This window comes from Dermacentor albipictus, chromosome 1 (genome assembly GCF_038994185.2).
Source record: "Dermacentor albipictus isolate Rhodes 1998 colony chromosome 1, USDA_Dalb.pri_finalv2, whole genome shotgun sequence".
NCBI classification, from domain to species: Eukaryota; Metazoa; Arthropoda; class Arachnida; order Ixodida; family Ixodidae; genus Dermacentor; species Dermacentor albipictus.
The window spans coordinates 266717408-266745273 of NC_091821.1; the positions used below are offsets into that span (position 1 = coordinate 266717408).

A 27866-nucleotide genomic window follows, 5' to 3' on the forward strand; every position below is an offset into this window, starting at 1 on the left:
AGTTACTTTCAAAGTGTGCCACGGGCTCTCTGTACTGTACGCGCCGAAGAAAACGCACAAGAGGTTCGGAGATGGGGGTGATGGAGATATCTCCTCCTCAGCTTTCGATTCGTCCTCTTTTATTCGTCCGCACTTTCTCGCTCAATAAAGTCACGGTGGCCCTGTGAAGTCGAAAAAATCTAAAGAGCAGGTAGACTGTATAAAACTCTACGCGCCCCTGAAGACTGCTTCGGTTGACTTTCGGCAGCTTTTTCTTGTTTTTTTTCTTTTTTCCCTCACAGCAACAAAGATAGCTGTATGCTTTATGAGGAGGCAATAACGGTGTGTCGATAAGGAGGTAACGAGCACCTCCTTTTACCCTCACCATAAGAATGAGAAACGGTACTGAAGTTCGTCGATACGGGATGGCCTGTCGTGACCGCAGGAAAATCGAGTTTCCCGTATCAAGCACCGTTTAGAGACCTGAGCTCTTAGGAGAGACAAATGAGTCGTCTCCACGTCTGATTTCGTGAAGAAAGAGTTCAATGTTCCTGGCGAACGCGAGTGGCTCGTCGTACGAACTTTACCGCCGTTCGATCCGCTGTTTCTGCGAAGTCGATGCAGACATTTCGGTCGAAGTCATGGTGATCTTGCTTCTGTAGTAGGTTGACCTCTCTTTAACGAATGCCTCGATTTCAAAGCGCTGTGCCATTTGTCACCAGTCGTAACTTCTGGCCCATTGTGCTTTCTATGTTTCCTAGAAGCACTGTACACATTTCAGTGCTTTGTAGAAAAGCAAGCTAATGCAGCAGATCCAGAAATTATATAAGGCAAAGCTGACAAACAGCTTCTCGGCGTGGGCAAAAGTTCACCAAACGTTCTACCTTTTGCCATTTTTCATATATGTATATGATCGGTATGCACTGGGCAGTAAAAAGATTTCGGATATATGACGGTCACTACGCATCCTCACGAGAGCGCCTTTTTTATCTTGCCGTGCCAGGCGCCACGTTCAGTCCAAATTGAAAAAAAACGCTCTCCGGACGCAAGGTCAGGGCCAGACCCATTGTTGGCCGTCTTACCGTTCTTCCGTTAGAAGCTTTCTTTTCTTCCTCTTTCGCCCTCAAAAGGTGAGCGGGAAAGCATGCTGAATGAAGCAAGGCTTCATAGAGGATTCCCTGGGCCACACTCTATTATCGGACGCGCACCTGGGTGTCGAAGGTATGATCTCATTGAAGAGATCGCTCTTGAACGACGGGAAGTTCGATCGGAAAAGGCCACTGAAGTTTAAGGTTTGACGGAAACCCATCTGGTCGGGATGAAATATTCCGAAGGGTAGAAAAAAAACCGAGGTACTATGCCGACCAAAGTATAGATTTATTAGATAAAGGAATTTCCCTGCCCACACGGGGACTTTGTTCAGAGGTAAAAACAAAAAGAAAGCACAAACAGAAAAGGCCACACCACCGGGTTGTGTTCAGAAAATGCGGAATACTCGGCGCTCGGAAGGTATAAAGCCTTTAAATAATTTCTGTGCGCGAAGCTCGCATCGAATGCTCAGCGCGTTGCACTTTCACCGCATTCTCACAAGTCATCACATTTTGCAGAACGAAAGTCGCCGCGCGGACACACAGACCAGATTCAAAGTTAAAACGCAGTGAAGGTTCTCTCCTTGGAGAAATATCAGTGTGAGCAGGAAGTGGCGCCATTCTTACCCCAACGACCTTTACGCTGAATACTGTGCATGGTAGAAATAACTGAACAGAGCGAGGAACAAGGTGATGCCCACTTTAAGGGCTACCAGGCAGTAATCACAATGCTTACTAGTTATGAGTTCTTCAGAAGCTTCTTGTATTCTTATCGGCGTGATGGACATTGCACCGCATAGCGTTTATAATTATAACGAGACCATAGAATATATCTTCACCAGCCTTTTCTTTACAATGAAAAAAAGACATTGCCTCCCCCTTCCTCCCTTCCCCCTCCCTCTGACTGGTCTACAGAGCGTTCAAAGAAGAAGAAAATTATGCAGATCATACGTACTGTAGGAATCGAAGATAGTGAAGCCTTTCGCAGGTAGCTGGCTATGGCGTGAACCTGCTGGGTGCGTCTATGGGTGCGTCTCGACCTGCTCTTTCACTTTCTCAGTGAATTAGAGCAGGCGTTCTGGTATCGTACAACACAAGTCACAGATTTTTGGCGTGGTTATTGACAGAAATCTTTCCTGGAACCCTCATGTGAATTATCTGAAAAAAAGGTCTGACGGAAATTTGGCATATGCTTAGGTTCCTAGCAGGAAAGACCTGGGGAGTGTCAATACACTCTGTGCTGCCACTGTACAGGGTCCTCTTTATTGGATTTCTGCGGTACAGCCTACCGGTCATCTCCAACACATGCAGAACTAACCTTAATACAATCCAAGGTATCCAAGCCCAAGCCCTCGCAATGTGCTTTGATCTACTGCGGAGCGTGTCAAAGACCGAAGTTATGGCAATTGCTCAAGATTACACTATTAGAACGCACATTATCATCGAAACAATGCGTGTGCACATAAGACACATAGGCCGGGCCCCTACCCACCACCTTGCAAGTCTCCCAGTAGAAAGGCCCCACACGACATTCGGTGCAACTGTCTTCGTGCACCGTGCCTCCCTTACGTCAGGGTACGCACCTGCGGCAAGACCTTCGATTCGTCCATCGTGTGTGAGTCGTACTCAAGTAAACCTCACAATCGCAGGACTTCAGAAAAAGTCGGACTTACCGCCATATGCACTCAAGCAACTTAGTCTACTCCACATGTACAAGAAATACAGCGACTGCACACATGTCTATACAGATGGATCAACTACATCAACCAGTTCCAGTGGCGCTGTAGTTATACCAACAAAGGGAATAAGCCAAGGTTCCAAGACTTCGCACATCACTACGTCTACAGCCGAAGAGCTCGAGGGTCTCCGCGGTGCCCTGCATGTGATCAATACAGAGAGTCCGTGAAAATTGGCCGTCTTCTGCAATTCAAGGCCGGCCTTGTATGCAGTTGTTTCTCCGACATAGAACTCGCCATCAACTGACGTGCTAAGTCGGGGAACTTATACATCACTTGAGAGAAAAAGGCCACGATATCTATTTTCAATAGATACCAGGCCATGGCAGTATCATTGGAAATTATGACGTAGATAAGGCAGCTCGGACGTCAAACCAGGAAGACCGCTTCCACCCCATTACTCTCTCAAGTACAGACGCTGCGAGACAGCCCCCCACCATCCCCCTTCACATTCTAGCTCACACTCTCTCGTACGGTCCACGTTGCAAGAACACACTTCGCTGCAACTCGGACCTCCGGCCGTACTGCACCGACGCGAGGTGTCTCTTCTGTGTCGGCTGTGGTTGAGGGTTGCTTCCACGAAAGCATATATTCAGCACTAACTGGAATGGCATGTGATGTCTGCGGCTGCAATTAGAACATTGACCGCCCATTGTGCATCGGTCCTCAATTTGAAGCACAAACAAAACCTATGCCCAACGCATTCAGGAAACAAGATGATCGTCTTCTGAGTGAACAGACAATACTAGAACACCGTCACTACCGATCATCGGCTCAGAAGGCAGCGAAGGACCTTTTGCGCTTTCTGAGCATGTCTGGCTTGTGTGAGCGCCTTTGACTCGGTAGTGCTGTCCGTTCGTACGGAGACAACCACCATCTGGTTCTCCGCAATGCCCGAGTCTTACGCACACCACCTGGCTCGAGCAAAGGTAGTATACGCGAGAATCAGAGTCGAGAGTCGGATGACGAAGCTCGAATGACGACGACGCTGCGACGGCATCACGAACTCGGGCATATACCCAGCGGCTCAAGTTGATAGGCACTGCCAGCACCACCGCGTAGTCGGAGGATAGACAGACAATGAACAGCCGTGCTGAACGACTGCTGCACTTTTTGAAGACGTCTGAGCTCTGCGACCACCTTTTACATGCGTGGTCGACGCTGTTGTGTGTGTGCACGCATGTTTCTTATCCCTTTCCTTCTCCCTTTCCTTTTTTCTTTTTCCAACCGCTTCCGCCACCCCAAGTGTAGGATAGCAAACCAGGTGCAACCTGCGTGGCTTTCCTTTCTTTTTCACCCGCCGTGATTGCTCAGTGGCTATGGTGTTGGGCTGCTGAGCACGAGGTCGCGGGATCAAATCCCGGCCATGGCGGCCGCATTTCGATGGTGGCGAAATGCGAAAATACCCGCGTACTTAGATTTAGGTGCACGGTAAAGAACCCCAGGAGGCCAAAATTTCCGGAGTCCCCCACTACGGCGTGCCCTATAATCAGAAAGTGGTTTTCGCACGTAAAACCTCATAATTTAATAACTAATTCATTTTCTTTCTCTCTCCCTCTCTATCTATCTTATAGGGTTCCGAGCTCTCATAATTGAATTCGACATTTGAAGACGCATATAGCGGCACAAAACGCTACACAGGAAACAATTGGCAGTTTGTGTCGAGACTCACACACGAGTGACCCCCCGTGTCTCGTCCAGTATGAAAGGACGGACTAGAATACCGACCGGGTAATAGGTAACGCCCCTGCAACAGGATGACCTAACATGCGCGACATACGACCGACACGCATAGCGTCTTCACGCAACGGTGCGTGCTTCGTGCAACGTCATGCAAGCGTGCGTGGCGGGTGGTTCACTAAATAAGCAAGCGGTAAGGCGTTGGTGAAGAACTGCAATCTGGCCACAGCGATGATTTCCCACCAGTACTTCACGCTCGGAAACGCCCGGTCGAAGAGGGTCGTTCTGCACTCGATAATAACCAGGGTACAGTAGCAATGACAGGGGAAGTCCGCTAGCACAGTGTCGGCCACTTATCAATGCACAATTGATGCCCATACGGAGCGACTTCGTGACACGGCATTCGAAACAGCCGCTAAAGCCAGCCCTCTACACAGAGCTTTTCTTCTACTCTCTTCGAAACGCGAAATACGTTGTCATCATGGCAGAAGTGAAACAGTGATGCGTTCGAGACAACCCGACTAGAGGAGAGTACACTGAATGCGTGAACATGCGTTGAATGCGGTAAGTATATGTAGACGCACATTTGGCAGCGGCTCCGACAGATTGCATCCTCTCACGCTCTGCGCTCTCGATCATTACGCTGGTTACAAAAGCCTCATGTTTTTCTTTTCGATCGCCACAGATGTTCTTTTGAGTGTTATATATATATATATATATATATATATATATATATATATATATATATATATATATATATATATATATATATATATATATATATATATATATATATATATAACGAACACAAAGGGAGTTAACTGAGGGGCCTGATCTTTATTAGTTATATCATAAGAAGCCAACAAACAGTGACTCCAAGGACAACATAGGGGAAATTACTTGTGCTTAATAAATGAAATGAAGAAACGATAAATTAATCGAAATTAAAGTGGATGGGGAAACGGCGCCGCGGTAGCTCAATTGGTAGAGCATCGTACGCGAAATGCGAAGGTTGTGGGTTCGGTCCCCACCTGCGGCAAGTTGTTTTTTCATCCACTTTAATTTCCATTAATGTATCGTTTCCTTATTTCATTCATTAAGCACAAGTAATTTTCCCTATGTTGTCCTTGGTGTCAGTGTTTGTTGGCTATATATATATATATATATATATATATATATATATATATATATATATATATATATATATATATATATATATATATATATATATATACTATATACTTGTTACTTTGACCAGTCTTTGTCAAAGTAACAAGTACATGCCTTTGGGTTTCCTTATAAACCCACGATACATGAGATAAAGTTGTGCGCATTAATAACAACGAGAAAAACAACATAAATGTAGAGATACCACCGACGAAGTTCGTCGTAAGGAGAGTGATAGGACATTGAGCATTACAGACAGTTGACATACATTCAGTAGTACAGTGGCTACCGGGGCCAGCGTGATTTCCTCAGCCACAACTATATGAATATATATAACAAGCAATTTTTCAAGCCGTCAAAATTTGCCGTTTAGCCACACTATTATTAGAGAAAATCTGACAACTATTCCAAAGCTCTATGGTTTTCAGAAATTTCTTTTTCTTGCATCGTATGCACTATTCACATACTGCACACTAAAGAACACCAAGGTGGTCAAAATTAATTAGAACTCACCCGCATACGGCATATTTTTGAGCCCCTGAATTTAACAAAAAGCAACCTGAATAATGTGAGGGAAAACCGCACCACCACAAGCAGGTTTAAGCCAATAGAAAGTGAATGAATAGGGGCGTAAGACCCAAAGTGCAATTTGATAAAAAAGCCAATTACAAAAAAAAACGAGGTAAGCCGACATAAAAATAATACACAGCAAAAGCAGGGATCAGGGGCGCTATAACGTAAAACTATTCCAAACTTTTCTACTCGAATTCTGTAATCAGCCCACCGCGATGGGCCAAAAACTTTTTTGGACCACCCCCACTTCACCTGTCTGTTACGCGACGTCACGAAAACTGCGATAGCTCCCCACCTGATGCGATGTGTACACACTGATTATGCCTAATTTGACCGAACAAACCAAAATAGTTATTTCTGATTAGACATCTTTTTGCCATTAGCCCTCGCCTATTGGTCAAACGATTTCGGGCTGCACCCACTTCACCTGCCTCCCACGTGACGTCAAAAAACCGCAAGAACTTACCGCGTCAAAGTAACGCGCACGCGTTAAAGATGCATTAATATGCCGAACAAAACTGAATTTCCTTCCGAATAGCCGCAGGCTGCCCCGTTCTGAAAGGAATAAAAGATGGCTGCCGCCGATCGCTCCGGCACTGGCTACTCGCCCCTGCCGGAGAGCATGGGTTTATTTGTGTGTAATAAAACTTTTTGCTTGGCCGTGTCAGGTTTTAGAGAACTTTCGGCACGTTTACGACCTAGTTCTGCCAACTCTTCGTGGCTGAGGATCTGTTTTAGCGTCATTCTTAAGCTTCCGTTGCATGCCGCCGCGATTGTCGACGAGCCACCGCAAGCTAAATAAGAGTAAGAGGACCAATCGCAGACGCCATCATCACCTTCTTCATCCAGTTATCGATATTCAGTGCAGTGGCTCGGCCCCATCGAATCCCTCTCTACTTAAGCATGCTCCTTGCCTCTTGTCAGCCGATTAGATAAGACAAGCCCCTCAATGCAGGCAATTTTATTCGTCTTTCAAGCAAACAAAGGCGACCTCCTTTGAATGAGGGGAGCATTTGATCGGTTTATTCAGACAACCCTGCGGGTGACGGCTTCGTGCTTGCGTCGGCGGTTACGCAAATTTGACGTCAGGAGATTGGTATAGTTTTACGTTATACGGCCCCAGGTATTAGTGCATTCGGCGTGCCTCATAATCATATCGTGGCTTTGGCATGTAAAATCTCAGAATTTATTTTAATTTATTCACATTTTAGGTCTGCGAACAGGAGCCAGTCGCGCGCAAAGTGCCACACAAGCGCGGATCACTGCCACCGTTTTCTTTGTAGATATGTTATCGGCAGTCCACGTGAACGTGACACAAAGAGCGTAAGTGGTAAGCACCCGCGCAGGAATGTGTCTTGGGAAATCTGCTAGATGACGCCGTGACCTGAACGTTTGACGCATAAGTAATCTTCACGCGCAGGGCTCTGCTTGCACTTGGTCGGGCAGCGCTGACTTGAAGATGCAAGCCGTGTTAAAAATTGACGCCTCACATTTGGGCTGAATTCCATACCGACTTGTTCGCCGAGAGGTCCGCTAATGGAGTCTCTCGATCTAATTGGTCTTTGATCGTGCTGACCACGGGGGTGGAGAAATAATGATTGCAGCTAAAGAACAGCAAATGCTTCGAAAATTAATTACGAAGGAGAGCAAGGACAGATTCCCCGAGGAAGCCGTCTAGTTCCGAAGGACGCCGCCTCAAGTACAGCCTGACTGATTGCCTGAAGCGGCTCGCCGTCGATGAATCCTTCTTCGGGGAAATATGTCAAGGGCCAAAGGAAGCCGAGTTAATCTAATTGCAGCCCGGGGCGGCGCACCAATTAAAAGCTGCGTCGAGTTAAAAGACCTCACATTATTACGCACGTGTCTCCCATGAGGTAATACATTAAAAACGCGACCGTGGGTGAATACGCCGCGTGAAACATAGCCGTATGCCACTCTCTGTACTGGAAATGCCAGCAGAGGGACTTGGACAGGCTAACGCTATTAGATGTCCATTACGGTTGACGTAATAAAAAAGAAGGTACGAGCTCGGAAGCAAACTTAAGGTGGCTGGTGAACGTGCACATCCTTTTTGTCGGTCTGATCGCGAAGATCTGGGAAGAGCTTACCTTTTTGCGGACCTTCTTTTACACCAATACATAGATTTTATTGTTGCTGCCATCACGTGCTCCCCAAGACTTGGCCACAGTCAAAACCAATCCAAAGCTCTGACTTGTGGAAAGGCTAGGAAGACGATACGCGGAAGCACACGGAAGAAACTTTTCTATTGCGGCACACTGCAGAAGAAACTTGTGCGGCGCGTTCCTTGTGAAGAATGGAAACAAATACAACGCCGTCCCTTCTCACCTCCACCCCGTCTTCCATCTTTTCCATTTCTTTTTTTTTATTTTTTTTTCTCTTTGGCTTTGTTACTTACCGACCTTAAATCGTATCTCAGACTTTTGATGCCGTGTTTGCTGTGACGGCGGCCCGAGCAGGACTTGCATCTCAGCATGTTGCGGTAAAAATCACCCATATCTGTGCTATCGTATTCTTTGATAGATTTTACAAGAGAGAGAGAGAAAGAGAGAGAGAGACAGAATGAGATGGGAAAGGCAGGGGAAATTAAACGGCAGAGAAACGTAAAGTATGTTACCCTACACTGAAGAAGTGGTAATGACAGGCATGAAACATGCAAGTGATTTGAGTAGAGAAATTGCTAGAATATCAATCCGGTAATACACTTGCACGGCTTGTCACCCGTTCGCCGTCGGCGCGAAGTCGTCGACAGGGTATACAAGCCGGTTGGCCGTACTCAAGCGAACACAGCGAAGGAGTGAGAGAGAAAAATATATATTTATAGACTGACAACGACAAACAATTTAAATGAAACACAAAAAACACAATAACACTAACACACATGCACTAAATCTAGATCAATGATGAAGACAAAAGAAATAGAACGAACAGTTAACAGTAAATATAGAAATGAACACTACACAAAATACACTTAACGGTGGTCAACTAAACAGAGTTCAAAAGAAAAGAAATGATGGCATACGCATGGCCGGGCAGCAGCAAGTCCATAAATTGTGGAGTCGACGGCAGAGCTTTTCCGAAGAACGCTGGCAAGCCGATCTCGTTGCGGTGGATGCGATTACTGGGCTGGGTTCCCGGGAGTCTAGGTCTGACGTCTTCCCGCGAGCCGGTTGAGCTAACTTGAGGGGAACTACCGTGAGCTTTGTTGCAGACGTTGGTTTGTCGTCTCTTTCGTTAACTAGTAACTCGCAGTTCATACGCGGCTAGGCGACCCAGGCCATACTGGACGGCACTAGCTTTCTTGACGCTTCTCAGCAGAATATAGGCTCAGCTTCTAGACTGATTAGCTCGGTCTAAAGCCTGCGTTTAAATAACTTCTCCTTTCCCTAATTCCCTGGGTCAGGGAACAACAGATATTGGTGACCATCCAATCAAGTTCACTCAATTGTATCCCGGCTCCTCCCAAGGTCTTGGCCGCGCCCCTTTTAATTAGGGGCGAGGGAAAGGGTGATTCCCCCCTGCTGTTAGAGGTCGCGCACTTGTATTGCACCACACACACGCACCACCTTGAGTCCGTGGCGGGCCTCTAGTTCTCAAACAACGGAGAAAAGACGGCAGCCGGCCAAACGGCGCCGTCGGCACACATACACTGTCAGCAATTCGTGGACACGGAATTGCACAGAGACACCACATATTTCGGGGTATTCGCATCCCTGCCGTCTTAGCAAGCTTCTCAGGGCACGCGTGGGGCAGAGAATACACAGGGGTTCCTACAAACAGCTGTCGGGGCGTCACGGTCGCGCCGACGACAAAAAAAAAAATAAATAATAACTATCTCTAAACCTGCATTCAACTTTTTTCAGCCGCTTACCCGAGTTGACGGCAAAACCCGTCTTGCTTACCGGTCCCTATTCCCACGACCGTTTTGGCGCCCGTTGATCGGTTCTTCGCCGAATCGAATAATGCCGCACCGTGACATATACGAATGTATGATTCTTAAATATTTTTTGTCGTTATTTAATGAAAGAAACACAGCGAAAAGAGTGGCCCCTCACGGTGGTGAAAAGCTTTCTACTTTGGCATTTAGTATGCTTCACAAGGGGTTCAGTGATTGTAAGTTTGGTGAATTTGACAGCGTCCCAGAGAGGTGGTATTGTTAACACGAGTGACATTTATGAGCTTCACAGAAATCTTCTAGATCAACTTCGGTCAAGAGCACTTCTTCGGCGTTCCCACTATGCTTTAACGTGCAAAGGCGTTAACGCATAGCTGAAAGTGCGAAAGCACCATTTTGAAGTGTCAAAGCAAGAATGAAGGAAGTATAATACAAAAGCAAAGAAAAATTATATTTAAGCTTCGACGCCGCATAACGTGTTTTATTTATTAATTTCGAACGTAAAACAATGCACGTATATGTTCACTGTATCCTTCGTGTACTTCCACCCGCAGTGGTTATGGCGTAGCGCGGCTAAGCACGCGGTTGCGAGTTCGACTCCCGGCCGCGGCGGCCGCATTTCCATGAGAGCGAAATGCAAAAACGCTTGTGTACTTAGATTTAGGGGCACGTTTGAGAATCACGGGGAGTGAGTGAGTGAGTTAAACAACCTTATTCCGCCCGCAATAGACGCGAGTAAACTCAACGTCACCTGGCGGCCCAACGAAACCTGACAGCCCCCTCGCGGGCCCTCTGGACTGCCAGGATTTGAGAGGTCTGGTCCTTGGCTTTATTAAGCTTCATCATTTCCTCTTGGGTGAGAAGGGGACCGGCGGAGGCGCAGCCCCACAGGACATGCTCGAATCCTCATAACCACCACATAGGGGGCATTCCGGACTTGGGAACCGTTCAGGGCACATACATTGTGTGCAGTGCCGCGGTTCTCGCGTAAGTGCTTGTTTGTAGAAGTCTGAGAGTGACTGCCTGGGCCCTGCACAGCGAGCAGTGCGACAAAGGCAGCAGTCTTCTTGAGAGATAATTATGCTTGCAGATCTCGTTGTACGAGCAGAGAGGCTCGGGTCGCCCAGGAGAGGACGCGTTACCCGACGCACGGTGAGTCAAACCTCGTGCAGCCGAGTGCGCCTCCTCGTTGGTGTTGTGTGAAGCACCCTCAATCGTTCCAAGATGCGCAGGGAACCAGGCCAATGAGTGATGTTTGAGGTCTTTAGCATTTTGGATGATATGTAGGGCCTGAGGTGCCACCATTTCCATCTCCAAAGCTCCGATAGCAGCCTTAGAGTCTGAATAAATCGTATCATGTACACCGTCCGTCAATGCAAGAGCAATTGCCATCTGCTCTGCAGCGTTGGAACTAGAAGTGCGGATGGTAGCGCAGCTGAGGACTTTGGAATCACAGTCGATGACCACTGAGGAGAAAGCTTCTTCTTGAGCGTACGAAGCAGCGTCTACGAAGCATGTTCGATCCTTGTCCAAGCGGGCACTGGCAAGCAGAGCTTTACCCCTGGTTCGTCTTCGTCCTTCGTTTTAGGTCGGATGCATATTGCGTGGAATCCGGTGTATGGAAATCTTGGATCTTACGTCGTTGGGCAGCTTCACAGCGTCGGGACCGACGACCGTGGGGTTACGTCCCAGCATGCCAAGTATGACTCGGCCCGCTGAGGTACCAGAGAGTCTGACAAACTGAAAAAACTCTTGGGCTTGAAGAATTTCTTCGAACGTGTTGTGGATTCCCAACTTGAGGAGGTATTCTGTGTGCGTTCGGGTGGGAAGGCCGAGGGCAAGCTTGAAGAGTCTTCTGGTTAGGGCATTGATCGTGTTGCGCTCCGACATGAGTCAGTTGTGCATAGCCGCCGAATAAGCGAGGTGGCATAGCAGGAATGCGTTGATAATCCGGATCAGATTGTCCTCCCTGATTCCGCGGTACCTGTTGGCGATTCTTCGGATCAGACCGAAGGCGCTTTCGGTCTTGGAACAAATGCGTTTGAGGGCGGCTCCATTGGCCCCGTTGGACTCGATAAACATTCCTAGGAGCCTCATAGTGTCCACCCACGGAACTCGGGAGCCGTTACCGATGAATAACGTATGGTGGTTCTCCGTTGCTGGCTTCCAGGACCGGTGAGAACCGCCTCTGGGCCTCTTTTTGTAGAGTAAGAGCTCGGATTTAGCGGGCGAGCACCTTAGCCCGGTGGGACTGAGATACCACTCCGTCACATCGATGGCCTCTTGCAAAGCACCCTCGACCTGACCCTCACATCCGCTGGGGCACCAGATGGTGATGTCGTCCGCGTAGATCGTGTGGTTAATGTTCAGGATATTGTTCAGGGTCCTCGACAGGTTGATCATGGAGATGTTGAACAGCGTCGGGTAGTCAAAATTTTTTCGGAGTACCCCGTTACCGCGTGCCTCACAATAAGATCGTGGTTGTGACTCGTAAAACCGCAGAAATTAATTCAATTTTGTTTTGCCTTTCCTAGCCGCGTATACTGTCCACTCCAGTGGCTTCGCCATAGTGAGAACATTATTACGATGCAAACTGAGTGTCTTCGGCAGGTACATGAGGAAGAAAAGTGACTACATATGGATGTTTTTTTTGCTTAAGCCGCTCGTCTTTTCTTGAAAAGCGGTCATCCACCGTAACAAAGACACGTTTTCCAAACAAGATCGAGATTCACCGGAAGATGGAAGTGATTGGAGGTTGAGTGGTGTTCAAACGTGGGATGCCTGAGGCTGCAGCCAACTTTTCGACGACGGGACTCGCCCTGTTGTCGAAACGTTTGCGCTAGCCCCTGACCTTCCATGCTCCAACACCAGCCAAACACGTTCTTACTTTAAGAGCCCTCAATGTTTGATCAGACCAAAAGATGTAAATGGAGATTAACATTTATTCTTCGGATGACTCGCAGATTATTACACCGAGGCAATTAATTGGAGGTGACATCTGGTGGAGGTATGCAAGAATTCATATGAGCTGGTATTTATGTATATGCCTAAATACTCGTGAAATTGACCACTACTTTGAAAAGTTATATCAGGTATTGCATGTGTAGAATTACCCATTCTTTTTTTTTCTGTATGGGAGCACAGAAAAATAAGCATGTAGGCTAGAAATAAGGCATACTGTGCTTGTCTCTGCAATTAGAAGAGAGCAGCAACGCATGCAGTATCTATATAGTGTGTAATACTACTTTAAATGAACTGATTTCTGTGAATCACCTAGCATATTTGTGAGATTAATTCATGGCTACGATAATTACATCAGTTTATTGTAGGTGTGAAATTAACCAGTTATTCTTTCTTTTGGATAGGAATACTTAAAAATTAAGGAGACTGCTAACAATTAATCAGAGAAGAGGTGCATACAGGATCTGTAAAAATAAAGGTTTCTGCCGATGTTATCATAAAACACAATCACCGGCCAACCATTTTATAGGAATGGATACATCTTTAGGCACATAATTAATAAAGGGTAGGAAAAGGAGAGGGCCCAGTACACTACATTGAGGTATTCTGGAGATTACAGAGGATGACGTTGATTTACAGCAACCAATATAGACAAGCTGTTTTCCGCAGGTGAGATTTGAAGAGAATCATGCAGGTATACTAGGATTACTAAAGGTGGAGTCGATCCTAATTAATAATTTAGGATGGGGAAAACTTATCGAATGCCTTTGTAAAATCTAGGAACGTAACATCGCTTTGACTGCGGCCGTTCATGGTTTCAAAAAGGTCGTGGATAATTTCGATAAGTTGAGTAACTGTGGACAGTCCACTTCGAAATCCGTGTTGCCAATGGTAAAGATTATGTTAATTGAGGCATTCTATTAGATGCTTAACTAATATATGCTGAAGTAATTTAGAGCCAGTGCTCGTCAACGAAATCAGACGATAATTGGTAACACCGGAGGTACTGTTAGGCTTGTGTACAGGTGTTATATTTACATGCTTCCACGCACTGGGGAAGGAACCCCATTTGCTGGGGTTCTTTGATAGCACGTCCAGAATAGGAGAGCGAAAAAAAAAAAACGTCTTCTTTTAAGCCATAAATGTAAAGTATACCAGTTCATCCAGGCATATTGCTTGTATAACATACTCCAGCACAGGATGTTTTTTTTATTATTTAGGCAAATCTTCAACAAATTTAAATAAGTAAACTGTGGGGATCCTTACTACGCACATTAAATTTCTTGACTAGTTTTTAAATTTCAAATTATATTCGTCCTTCGTGCGTGGTGCAAAATAGACTCGTTTTTTTTAAGCCAGAAAAACCCAAATGTCCCAGAAAACTGCTCAGGCGTTCCCCAAAGAAAGGTTAAGAAAAATATACATCACTTCATACAAAATTAGATTTCGGCCCTTTTTGTGCCCGATTGCTGCCCTGAGACCCGCCATGGAATAACCGTACGTTTGTTACTCAGCCTGCGTGACCACGCATGCAGTTGCTTATGCGAAATACATGCTAAAACACCACGAATCACTCAATTTTTGCAGGCGTCTCAAAGAGCACAAGAATGATGTCGCCAAAGCCACACAGTGACGAATGCCCTCGCAGAGCATGCCGAGAAGACGGGTCGCGAGATTACCTGGAACAACGCGCGTATCGTGGCCACAGAGAAAAATATGACAGCGAGGCTCAATCTCGAATCGCTAGTAATTGAAACGACAAATAACACAATCAATAGATCATCTGGCACTCTAAACAACGTGTACTCCCAAAATTTGCGTCATGTGCTGAACGCTATTTAAGAGCCTTGTGCTTAGCCGACATTCCATTGCGAACAAGGGAACCGCACGGATCCCGTCATTTTATTTCTATTTTGACCTTGGTCAGTGACCTGCTTCATTTTCTATCAATGCAGGACCACGTACACTGTTTTCCACTTGGACACTCCTAATGCTAACACATTAAACGAAACAATCGAGGCGGCCCGTTTCTGTCGCAGAAGGCACACGTCGAGCGACGACCATGGCGGCCCTGGGACGAGCCGGCCTGCTGCTGCTGGCCAGCGCGGTGCTCGTGGGCTGCGGCGGCCAGGCCGCTGACGACAGCAGCGCACCTGCGGGGGGCGAACGCCAGCACCGGGGCTTCCAGCAGCTGCGCCTCTCGACGGCGCGCGGGTTCGGCAAGCGCGGCACGCTGCCCGCCATCGCTGCCCTGCTCGGACACCACGTGGCCCTGCACAGGATCCCCGCGCCGCAGCAACCGCCCGTGTGAGCGCGCGGTTCTCGCGAACGGCGATGCGAAAGGCCGTCTAATCGCGCACGCCACTAGTTCTTAAAAAGTGCAGCATAGCTCCGTGTGTCCCAGCTAGCGCGGGTTAAGCTGTTTAAAAAAAAAGAGGCTACGAGGACGAGACCAACAATGTTTTGTTAGCAGTCGTCGTGGGCACAGTGCTGAATGTTTCTGTGATGAAAGGCAGACAAAACCTGGGGCACTACGCCGACCAAAGTAAATTAAAAAAAAAAATGAACAAGACGTTTTGGCTCCCACACGGGAGCTTTGTTCACAGGTAAAAGACTTGTTCGCAGGTAGAACTTTTTCTGGTATCATTTCTTCGTGAATCAGTCAAAATTATTTGGCTAAATTTATACTTACTTGCACAACTGCTTAAGCTCGTACGTAAAATCGCGTGTCGCATTCGAAAATATTATATGGAACAGTTCCCAGATCGGTACATTTTTTCCTGTTATATTTTCCGCGTAGCTGTTGCTGCGGTTATGGCTGTGTTGCTGCTATGTATGGCTGCTGCTACGAGATAGCAGCCAACAGCTAGCCATTCTCTGCGTGTTACCCTGGCTGCTCGCTACGAGTGAGCAGCCAAGGTGGCAGACAGATAATTTCCTTGGTCGTTAAAAATACCGGCGGCAGCAGAGGATCGTCTCGTTGCAACAATGTTGCACTAGACACTGTTCATCGTGCCTCGCTGAACGCTAGCTGTCGCGTATGTGCATGCATTGCCTCTTGTCGCTTTCCTTGTTTCTTTCCTTCATTGTATGTCCCGCCCTTCGTATCTTTTCCTCTGCACCACTGCACCAATTGACTGCACTGGGCATAATGGCGTTGCAGCCATGCTTTACGGAAGAATTTTCAGCTCACTGGGCGTACCACTGGCTGACCACATTTTCTCTACCCACTTTTCCTTGTTCGCAGGATCAAGAAGGGCTTTCGTAACATGAAGATCTCGACGGCCAGAGGATTTGGCAAGCGCGCTGACTCTGACACTTCGTTTTTGCTGGAGAATGATGACTTTGACCCAATGGATTTCAAGTGAGTACGCATAATTGAGCCACCACCTACACGGAGGCTCGCGAGGAACCTTTCGAGCACTACCCACGCTCACGTAGCAGACAGGAAGAAGCATGTCCATAGTAACCAGTGCCAGGTGTCCCACAAAATGCTCTTACATGGTAGCACAGATGTTCAGCTTTTATGAAACTCTTAACGCACGTTGAAACAAACTCGCATTCCCGCACTCGCCGTTATTTCAAGTGCTCTTGGAAAGTTGAACCTTGCAACTGTTGCAGGACGCCGGCAGGGTAAAATACGCAGAGGGTAGTGTATCGTTCTACAAGCAATACTTATGCGCAGATTGTGCAGAGCAGAGATTAAGTCACTAAAGGGTGTTCACTACACCACTGCACAGCATTCTATCTTCCAGGTACAAACAGTGGACAGGGCTGATTCCATTAAATATAGTAAAGCTAGCGCCATCTCCTCTTTCCTCCTCCTGCGCCGAGTTCCCCTACGCGGAGCCGTACTAGCAGATGCTCTCGGAATCAAACGCTGTCGCTACGTGTCGCTCGCGCTGTTGAGGCCGTATTTTGATCAGAATTTTTTACGTTATATCGTGACTGGCTGCCGAAGCATCAAGAGAGGACGTCTGAATGTCGTTGCGCTTGGTTGGCTCGGTTGGCTCTACTTATTCGTGCTGCCTCTCTCGTTTCAGCGCCAACGAAGCGCCAACGAGAACACAGCGTTTCAGCAGCGTCTCAGCAATGCCGCACTCAGCCACTTTCGCAGATCGCTGTTCAAGATACAGACAGGCCTGCGCGTCTCTCTTTAACGCTAAGTAAACGTTGAGAACACGAAGCGCGTAGCTATATCAGCTGTCGGCACTCTTTGTCGGCATCTCAGATCACTTTCAAAGTACGGTCACCGCACCGTCACCGCTTCATAACGTATGGCGATACATACATTGAGGCCAAACAGAGACAACGCGATGGAATGTATGACTTAGTCAGAAAAAAGCACGTGCGCTTGACGACGTCATTATTAAAATCGGCCACGAAAGTTGCAAATAAACGCAGCACAAACATGTGGCACTTAGGAGAGCGAAAAAATCTCCGTGCCTTTCCACTCCGTGAAGAAGGATGACCAGCGAAGCTGTGTATGTGCACGGCTCCTTAATGGCGAACTGCACCTCCGCCTCGGGTCGGCCCGGCAATGCACTATCTTCGGGATCGGCCCACGTATGGGAAGTTTTTTGCTTACAACAACGACACGAAAATTTCCTTGGACGGTAGATGTAAAACTAACCAAGCCGCATGGAACAAGTGGCAGCATATGAGATTAGTGATGAGCGAAGAATCGCTCGCTTACCTCACAGAGCCGGGACCATTGCGCTGGGCTGAAATCAGCCCGGCTGACTTTTTGAAACCAGACTTTCCTCCGCGCCGCGTCTCGCTTCGCGGATAAAATCCGGAAAAGTCGCTTGCCGTGAGTTTCACGTGTGGTGCATCCGAAGGCACAGCAACACGGAATCGCGAAAACGGAGCTACGTCACAAAATCATAAAGGAGGCGCCAAACGTGGCGTCTGCGTACGCCGCTCACAATGTTTGACACCGCGATGGCAGCGGTAGCAACAACAATCTAGAAAAAAAAAAACGCGTGACGGCGTTTGGTTAATGGGAGGGTCAAGCGTCGACTTAAAGCGCAGAGGAGGAGGACGGCAGCAATCTTCAAAGACACTTTTGTTTTTATTAAGGGATTTTAGACAGGGTGGGTGGTGAGCGCCGCGCGCGGCACGACAGTCGCGAACAGGCACGTATGAGCAGCATGCCTTTCGTCTGAGTTGCCAAGCATTTTTGTAATGCGCAAGCATTCTTTGGCGAGTGCCCCGGAGAAACCGTGTTTGTCCCGTAACGCATTGTACTGGGAAATAAGTGTGTAATCGGCCAAGTTTAGGACATTTAATCCTTATTATAGTGTAACTAGATATGATTGGTAGCTTCAGAATGGATGAAAGATCGAAAAGATATTAATGTACAACAAAATAAATTCGAAAGCAAAAAACGTTGGTGAGGGTGAGTTTCGAACCTACGACCCCAAGCTCAGAAGCCGAGTGTCTTACACACTGGGCGTACACCTAGGCTCCAGAAGATCAGTATATCTGAACCAAATGAATGTGCTGTACTAGCCGTACAAAACAAATGTCAAAGGAGAACCGTTTCTATGAAGGCTTTGGTGATAGATTTGGCGATGGTGGAATAAAAGCCATCTCTAGGCCAACATGTACAGCCGACTTAGAGCATCACAAACATAAGAAAAATTCCGATTTTGCGAAAATTTAATGCCATACGCGGCACATTTCCGATGCGTTTCGGTGGTCGCGGGATAGGCCTTCCATTAGGGCGTTCCTTCACCGACCGAAATGCCATCTCTGAGGGCTTATGCGCTTCACGTGGCGCAAGAGTTGATAAGGATGATAAGGAGTGATGAGGTGTTATATGGGTCTCATTACTGTTAATAATGGTTCAACATGCATGGCTAAGGTGCTAAAGAGCGATAAGGGCTTATAATATTCGGAGCAATTCTGATAAGGTTAAAAAGCACATATAGGCTTTGATAAGGGTCGGGTCAAGTCCGATAAGATTGATAAGGACCGATAAAAGTTGAAAGGGGTCTCATCACGTCCGATAAGGTTGACAATGACAGATAACAATTGATAAGGGTCGGACCTAGTCCGATAAGGTTGATAACACACGATAAGGGGTGATAAGGGGTCATACTGGTCAGATCAAGTTTCATAACATTGATAATGAAACCGAGCTACGTGGAGAGGAGTAAGTGGCACAATAATTAGCATATCATCATCATTTATTGTCCCTGAAGGACCCCTTTCAGGGTCGACAAGTCCCCTTTCAGGTCGATATTAGCAATAAGTAGCAATAAAAAACTCCCAGAGGAGTTTCTGCGTGATTTTTTTCCCCAAGTGAAGGATACTGGACGTGAGATAGGTCATACATAAACTATATACCCTTTTCGGGGTTATCACGTGGTGACCCAGCCATTGCTTGCCTAGGCTGCCTCCGTTGCCTCTGTGTTTACAATGTAAGTACATGACGCTCGGTGCGGCTCATCAAACCTCTGTTTCGAGGTATATCGTAGACGGTGACTGTGTGGACGCCAGGAAGCTTGGGCAACAGCTTTATAGAAGATGTAAAAGTGCTTTCAGAGCTCATAAAACTTTATCCAAAGGAGTGAGCAACGTATATGGTGCTTGTTCTAAAAGCGGGGCTAAAAGTATTCCAAGCTATCTAAACTTTCCGCTCATCAATTGAGTCAGAATCAGTGTGTTTTGCTCTTCGTTCTTTATTTGGCAAAAACTTTAAATTAGAATTAAATTAAATTATGCGGTTTTACGTGCCAAAACCTCGATCTAAATATGAGGCACGCCCTAGTGGGGGACTCCGGAAATTTGGACCGCCTGGGGTTATTGAACGTGCACCTAACTCTAAGTTCACGGGTGTTCTCTCATTTCGCCCCCGTCGAAATGCGGCCGTCGTGTCCGGCATTCGATCCCGTGACTTCGTGCTTAGCAGCTCGGCAAAAAACTTTGAAGCAGAGGTTTGTCACGTTTTGGACTCAGTAAAGTTCCTCAGTGCGCTGACTATCTGATTTTTTTCGACCTAACGCTCGCCGGTGTGCTTAGTTGCGATATATTTGTTTTTGCGCGCAAGGCTTGGAACGTAGCTGTTCTGTACTTTGTAATAGCTTCGAGCAAAGATGTATTAGCGCTAGTAACTCGCTTACTTCTGCGGACCGTCATGAAACATTCATCTTGGGCCATTCGTGTGCTGTCGGTGTAGTCGCCGTCACGCATACTTCGGCGCATTAAGTGCGCGCCCATTCACTTATTCTTGACACGTTGGCAATAGAGTGTGCATAAGTTTGCGTGCGTGTTGGGGCAGATGTGTGTAGATAACACGCACGAAATTTACTGTGCCAGGAAGCGGCGCTACTCCCTTTGCCATTCTTTGTCGCTGCTTACGTTTGCCGACGTTTCGGAGTTGAAGTCCTTTCTTTGGAGGTTCGCGATGCAACACTGGTGGATGAGTGTTTTTTTTTTTTTGCCCTTGAGGAGAGCCGTGCATCACTAATTTCCTGCAACAGAGGCTCTCCGTATACAGCAGCTGTTCGTGAACTTGGTCACACAGATTCATTCAGTTCCTTAATATGCCAGTTACTATTTTTACAGCCAACTACTGCACGTCTTCAATCCACCACTCCACATATTGCAGCATGAATGGAGCACAGTGCGTTAGCGCAAATCCAGTTGCATTTACGGCAGCCGATTGCACAGAAACAGGGTAGAAGCGGTAATGGTTTCGTATCTGTTCGCTTTCGCTGAGGCGTGCGGCGCGCCGGCGAAAGCGCCCTCTCTTTGCTCAAGAACAAACTGCTCCGCGAAAAGCGTCAATAGTTCTGCCTTCCACTACTTTTGAAAGCACCTCATTTTAGGAGTAGAACCTTAAAAAAACATTACACAAGAGATGTACCACAAGAACTCCTCCGCGGCTCGGCCTCACGTAAAAATTCGGTGCAGTATGACGCATTTTAGTTCGGTCACCTGGGCGGCGTTAGAAGCCTTCTGTTTCACTGTCGACCTCGAAAAGAAAATGAGAGTAAAGGCAAATAATTGCGTGGCAGGTTCGTGTTAAAAGCATCCTTGCATATTGAATCACATATTTAAGCTGACCATTCTGACCACTACGGAATGATTGCACAAGGCTGAGGTCAATATGCGGTTTTAGCTGAGCGTCGTTTGCGGTCCACTTCGCTCATATTTTATGCGCCCAGACACTGCAGAGAACTGCGTTCACTTCACATTTTTTATATGTTGTCTTCCAGGGACGCGAACGACGCGCAGTTTGTTAGGCTGCAAAATGGCGAAGCCAGGTGAACGCATCATGGCGCTCCGCTCAAGAATCTTGGCAGCGGAGGGAAGGCGTTCTGGCTTCAGCTGCTGGCACGAGCGTTGTGCACACGCACAGTTACGTTCCAGCATGCCGAGCAGCTGTGCGCTAGCACTCATCTTAGAGGAGCGGACAGCAAACTCAAGCTAAAGCCATCTAATAATTTCTGACATCTGACATCTGAAACGTTGTTGAAGCGGTCAGTAGCTGGGAACTTTGGCGCTATCACACACTATAGCAGTAACGTGGGTACCTGTATATTGCTTTGTAACGTAATTCACCGTGTACACGAGGACACGTGTCTCGCAAGCACACCTCAGTGTTGTATTTCTGTAAATCTAGTGCCTCGAACTTAACACCGCGCAGTGAAGAACATGTTCGCTTTTGTTACCATTGATAAATGGCTGCTAGACGCTAGAAGGAAAGCTTAGCTTTTAAAAGGTGCCCTTGAAACATTGGAATATTTCGCAGTCCGAACCGTTTTACACGTCGCCACAGACATACCATGCTCACTATGCTATCTCACTTCCTCCTGTTCCTTTTCATGTAGTTCCTTCCAAGATATCTAAGCTGCCTCTACCAGTCCGGATACAATTCACTGTTTGCAAGTCTGGCCTTCAAAATTTTCCTGGCCCCTTGCTGTTTGGCTTATCTGCATACTGATGGTTACTGCGGTAGTGCACGCTTTACAGGCAGTTGTAGTGCTTCGGTCATCACGCGCGTCTTTTAACACAGCTTCACCTCGTACTACATTTTGTGTTTATATACATACAAATAGTTACGTTCATCCGAACGCAAAGTTCCCGTGGGCTACGCTACAGGGTTGTACGAGGACGAAACTTGAATCGCATCGGCTCAATGTGGCGTCGCAATGCATCGGCTCAATGTGGCGAAAAATGTATTCTTGTCCTTCAGACTATGAGTGCAATGACACATTTCAACATCCTAAATTGTTGTAACGTCAGTATCGCGAGCTGTAAACTGGCGTTGAAACACCGCCTTTTGTGAATATTTTATCACACAGGCAACAAACTGAAATTCAGACGAGGAAATAGGTTCTTCTCACCTAACCGCACATTGCGCACACAACGATATCGTTTCTGGCGGCCGAATTTTAACGCGAAAGCGTTAAGGGCCCCATGTCGCAAAACATCCGGTGTCGGCGTCCGGCGCCCGTGTCCAGCGTCGACCGCCGTCTCGTGAGTAATTATTCCGAACCACGCATACCCAACTACGCAGGCCATCCAAGTAGCGCAAAAAAGTTAAGGAACTAATTGAATTTCTCAAAGTAAAATGCATCAGAAAAATCGTAAAGTGCGACTTACGCACAACATTCAGACATGATAGCGTCGGATTGTAATTTGAATATACGAGAAACCATAATTCTTCTACGCGGAAACTCAAACACAAACCCCTTTTAACGCGATAGCGTTTTCCAGCTGCCATTTGAGGCCTGTCTTAGTAGGAACGGCACGGCCCCCTCGGTTCTTTGCACACCATCAAAAAAAAAAAAAAAGAACCAGAGAGCTCATCTTCGCGCATTCGCCTCCAGAGTTACCCGGTGAACATTACGGTTACATAAGCTTCACTTACTGGGAAGCGTGAGAACCACCCGAGTATCTTTGAATGCTATCGCGTTCCACTCTTAAGAGGAAGCTTTAGCTCAGGTGCTCCTGTCTAAATAAATGTAAAAAGAGAATTCGTTTTTCTCGGCAACTACTGCACTAAATTTGACGAGGTTTGTTGCATTTAAAAGAAAAACTTAAGATATAGTGACTGTTGGTGTTGAATGTTTTATTTAGGTCGTCAATTTTTTATTAAAAATTGGCAAAAATTGAAATTTTTCAGAAAACGAAACTATAAAGTTTACAACGCTGTATCTCGACACTGAAAACCGATATCACAATTATGTGAATTTCATCTAATAGTACATCTAAAGCGTACACAATTTATACGTTACACATGAATCTCAAGAAAGTTAGTAATATGGAAATACAGCTTCTGCTGAACCCTTGTACACAATGTAACAATATCACTTAAGATATAAAATGGCATATCAAATTTGTCCGCTTTCAATGATCTAGTGGATGCCATTTACAGAACCGCGATATCTGTTCTTAATGTAGAGCTATTCATTTATAAAGTTCGTGCTTCTGTTTATTTTTTCAAGCTTTGGAATATTTGAAAATCTTTTTAACAAAATTTGTGCCCGAAATCGAAATTTCGCTTCCAACAGTCACTAGAATTTAACTTTCTCTCTCAAGTGCAACAAACTTAATTAAAATTGATCCATGGGTTATCTCAGAAAAACTTTTTGCGTTTTACATGTATTTGAATAGGCCGCGTTGGAGTTAGGCCGTAGCTAAAGTTTCCTCTTAAAGGCGAAGAAGCTTAAGCGTCCTGCAAATTTTTTTCAAAGAGGCAATCACAAAGTGTGGCATTCGTTCTCATACCGTCGTCTGGATGTCGTCGCGGTCGTTCCATCGTCATTATTGTAACTTCTGCATCCGACTCTCGTCATGCAGTCGTCGTCATATCGTTGTCGTTACGTCATTTCCGTCATGCTGTCATTTCACCATCGTCATCGCTTCAGTATCGTCACTTCATTGACGTCATGCCGTCATCGCAATACCACCTTCGTCGATCAACTGACGCGATTCGTTGTTCGTGATTCTATCGTAATCATGCTGTCGTAATTGAATCGTGATTATGCCGCCGTCGTCATTTGCGTCGTCGTCACACAAACGCTATTGTCGTACCATTGTCGTACCGTCGTCATCGTGTCGTCTTGGTCGTGCCATCGTCGTCATTATAGTTTCTTCATCCGGTTGTCGTCACGCCATCATCTTCATATAGTCATCTCACTGTCCTCATGTGTCGTCACTCTTCGTTATTCCATTGTCATCAAGTAAAAATCGGTATCTCATTGTCGCCACGCCGTCGCCGTTATACGCCTTTGTCGTTCGATCGATATCATTCCTTCTTCATTCCCTCGTCACTTTGTCGGCATCATACAGTCGCCGTCATGCCTCCATACTCATGTGCGACCTTGGGAAGCGAGTGCCATTGCAAAGTGGGACGATATCGCACATGTGGCATATGGCCGAGGCAACGAAAGCCTCAGAATTACCACGACACGTGTTAAATAAGCGTCACTTCATGAATAAGGTCTGTCACTACATTGCTCGATTGCTGTTCGCATTACAGTCGACAGTCATTGTGAGAATGAGTTCTGTCGTAATTTTTTCATTCGAAATGCATTTTTATCACGTGTCACGCCAAGTGGCCGAATGGAGCGATGATGGTGGCGCGACAGCATATGAACCAATGACGAAGGGTGAGAAGATGAAAGAATCTTTACAAAAGCTAGTTTTGTGATAATGCGAAAGTGAGTTCGTTGGATTGATTCTGGCACATATATGTTACATTGTCGCTCACTGATTCTTTTGCACACAGAAACCTATTTCACTACTTGGGTAATCGCGGTAAATTTGAATTTTGCAATCTTACTTTTGTAGAAATGAACGTTACGGTATGCAGCGTGCTGGTGTACCTCTCAAACTGAGCTAACTGCCCAGAATTTCTAGGTATGGAGCAAATTTAGTTCTGATAGTCTCGGTGAAATTAATACGTCGCTCAGATTTAAATGCAGGCGTTTTTATTCCAGCAGCTGGACCCAGTTTCCAGACCACACTTTTAGACGTGCGTGCCTGCTCTTATAGGCACTCGCTGTCACGTCGACTGCATGTAAAGTGCAGCTCTATTATTTTTTTTCATTAAGCGTAAAAATCCACAATGCTAAGTGAAAGCCGTAAGTTCTCAAGAGCAGGTTCTCGATGGCCAGCACATTTGTATTGTTGGCTTTCACGATTATCCGGCACCTGTCCCAACGAACCGTCCTTGTGTACGTATTGCTATACGGCAAGTTTTTCAAAAATATACCCTTTTGCGAGCCGCTACCACGCTTGTAAAAGGTAATAAGGACACGCGATTGAGTCTGATTCACTATACGACCGACAGCAAATCAGGCCGTGTAGCCTGAGCAATCCCGTGTACAATGCGCACGTTTCTGAGCACAATCTAAAGTTGTTGGTCCTCCGCCTACACAAAACCAATTTATGAATTTCTGAGAACCTTCTCATTCTCACGGTGTTCTAACGAGCCCTTTCCCAAAAGGGAATTTAGCACAGAGCCACGCGATAAGCACAATGTTTACTCTCACAAGAGCGTTGTGTGGCTCGAAAAGTTAGACTGACTGGCTTATACCTATTGACAGACTCGCTGAAAAGATTGTTGATTTTTATGTCGTACAGGAGCAAACGGGACATCCGGAGAATCAGCCTATCGACAGCCAGAGGATTTGGCAAAAGATTAAGCCCTGCGTCGTCCGACGAGTCCTATCAGAGCGCAGGGTAAGAAAGGACGCATACTTCAGCTGCTTCCTTCTAATGCTCCAGAATAATTCCCCTTTACCCCAACTACTTTGACGTTCCCATAAAAATTACTATCATATTATCAAGCAATGTCTTTCTTTTTTCTTTTTTATCGGTGCAAAAATTTTGCGAATAAAGACTGCGGATGTGCACCTTTTTTTTTTCTTTCTTGCTCTCTCCCTCTCCTTGTCACGTTCATGAAATACTTTTTCTCTTTGACGCTGTTCAATGCACCTGTTGCAAAAGAGTTAAGAAATTAATGGACAGTTTTCAAACTAAAACATGCTTTATCGCATACAAGCGAAAATGTGCGCTCATGCTGAATTTATTCAAGTGAATTCTTGTACTCCCTAAATGATAAATCAGTTGTCTGCCATTGCCTTATTTTGGAAAACAAGAATGCACATCCGCTTGGGACACGCGAACTCGCGGTCGCATGAGGCGACCGTATGTCAATTTGATTAGCATTCGAACGGTGGGTGACTAGGGTGGCTGAAGTAAACGTGCAAGAGCCTTCTTGTTCCATTTTGAAATGCCTGTGCAAATGTCTCCCCCCCCCATGCCCCCCGCAGGCAGCCTGCAACCACTTGGCTAGCGGAGGAGATAGCCAAAGGCGACCTGAATGGTGAGTACACAACCAGAAGCTGTCCACTTGTCAGAGCGAAGCTATATCTACTGATAAGCAATGACCTTGAAACTTACGCACTCCACTATAAACGCTGAGATGTTACCTCTGGCAACTTTCGCAAACATTTCAGGAGTAAATACGTCATACATCAAGAAAAGGTACAACATTCGATGAGAGAAGCCTGCAGGTGTAGATATTGTCGATTGCCTCGTTGGCGCTCGCCACTGTGTCCACGCACATCGAAGACAATCAAGCACACACACGTCCCGTTTTGTATTCACTTTTGTTGCCGGTGGTGTGCCTTGTTAGGACAGTGGTAGTTAACTAGACCTTGATCCATACAGACTGGGAGTTCAAAACCCCAAAAGAGATACCTAAATAACAAATTAACGATCATGAACACGTTGCGCTGATGTGGATAATCTTAGTATTTCATCTGTGAGCCAATTTTAATGTTTGTTTTCCTTTTTCAGATGACGGACCTGTCTACCAGGACGCCCCCTTCTAGACGTTACTTTACGTTAAAACATCACCAACGGGTTCCGGCTTGAGTATCGATGGTTTCTCGCCAGACCTCTGAAGACACAGCTGTACATACACAAAATAAATGATCGCTCAAACGCAAATGCTGCAGAAAACAGCTGCCAGAATAATCATCCGCGGAGCCGTAAAACAAGCAACGTCACGGAGCTCGTAGCTCCTCGTACTGTTGTGTACAATCATTGCTTTCGAATAAATCTAGAGAACTTGTTACCTGAACAGTGGGTTTGAAAAGAAAAAGCGTTACTAGTACCTTGTGCACCTGTAGGTCACCATCTTCAAGGTCACATCATAGAAACGACAGTGGATCATATTTCTATCACCCTGTGACTTGCGACGCCGGACTGACGAACGCATGGCCCAGTGAAAATAAGCCGAGTAAAACTAAAGATTAGGTCTTACCAATCAAATACAACTGGTATTTCGTGCGCTAACCTCTTCTGGGGCGGAATTCACTCAGCCAACTTGAGAACAAATTTTGGCGTAAGAAAAGTCTTACGAAAATGTGCATTCACAAATCTAAAACTATTCGCAAGATCAGCTAGCTTGCGATGCCCGCTGCTGCAAACACGAGCGCTGTAGTCGAAAAAAAGCGTGTATGTAATGGTGGCGCAAATGCGAACTTCTGTACTTGCGCCAATAGTAAGCGTAAGTCGATTCCCAAAACCTAACAGCCGTCGCAGCTGCCGACGCAAGAACAAATTTCTACGATATGTGGGTAGCAGTCTTACAAAACCGAATTATGTCTATCTACGCCGCTCGACCTGACGCGGGTAAGCGTTGGAACGCGCTGCGGCAGCGAATTGGCCAGAGGACACTATTGATTACCGAGGATGGCGCGTGCTTTTTTATTTCTGTAGTGCGCTCTGGTTTTT

The 27866-nt window shown here is 46.4% G+C and overlaps 1 protein-coding gene across 1 annotated transcript in view; it reads left to right on the plus strand.

Moving 5' to 3' along the window:
• Positions 1-27187, plus strand: part of LOC135915225 (uncharacterized) — a 55786-nt gene extending 28599 nt beyond the window's left edge. Inside the window, exons 2-6 of the mRNA XM_065448250.1 lie at positions 15137-15404; positions 16345-16461; positions 25704-25802; positions 26396-26448; positions 26925-27187. Of these exons, the coding sequence (XP_065304322.1) occupies positions 15160-15404; positions 16345-16461; positions 25704-25802; positions 26396-26448; positions 26925-26959 (549 nt within the window). The 5' untranslated portion in view covers positions 15137-15159 and the 3' untranslated portion in view covers positions 26960-27187. The remainder of the gene's footprint in view (positions 1-15136; positions 15405-16344; positions 16462-25703; positions 25803-26395; positions 26449-26924) is intronic.
• Positions 27188-27866: the final 679 nt, after the last annotated feature.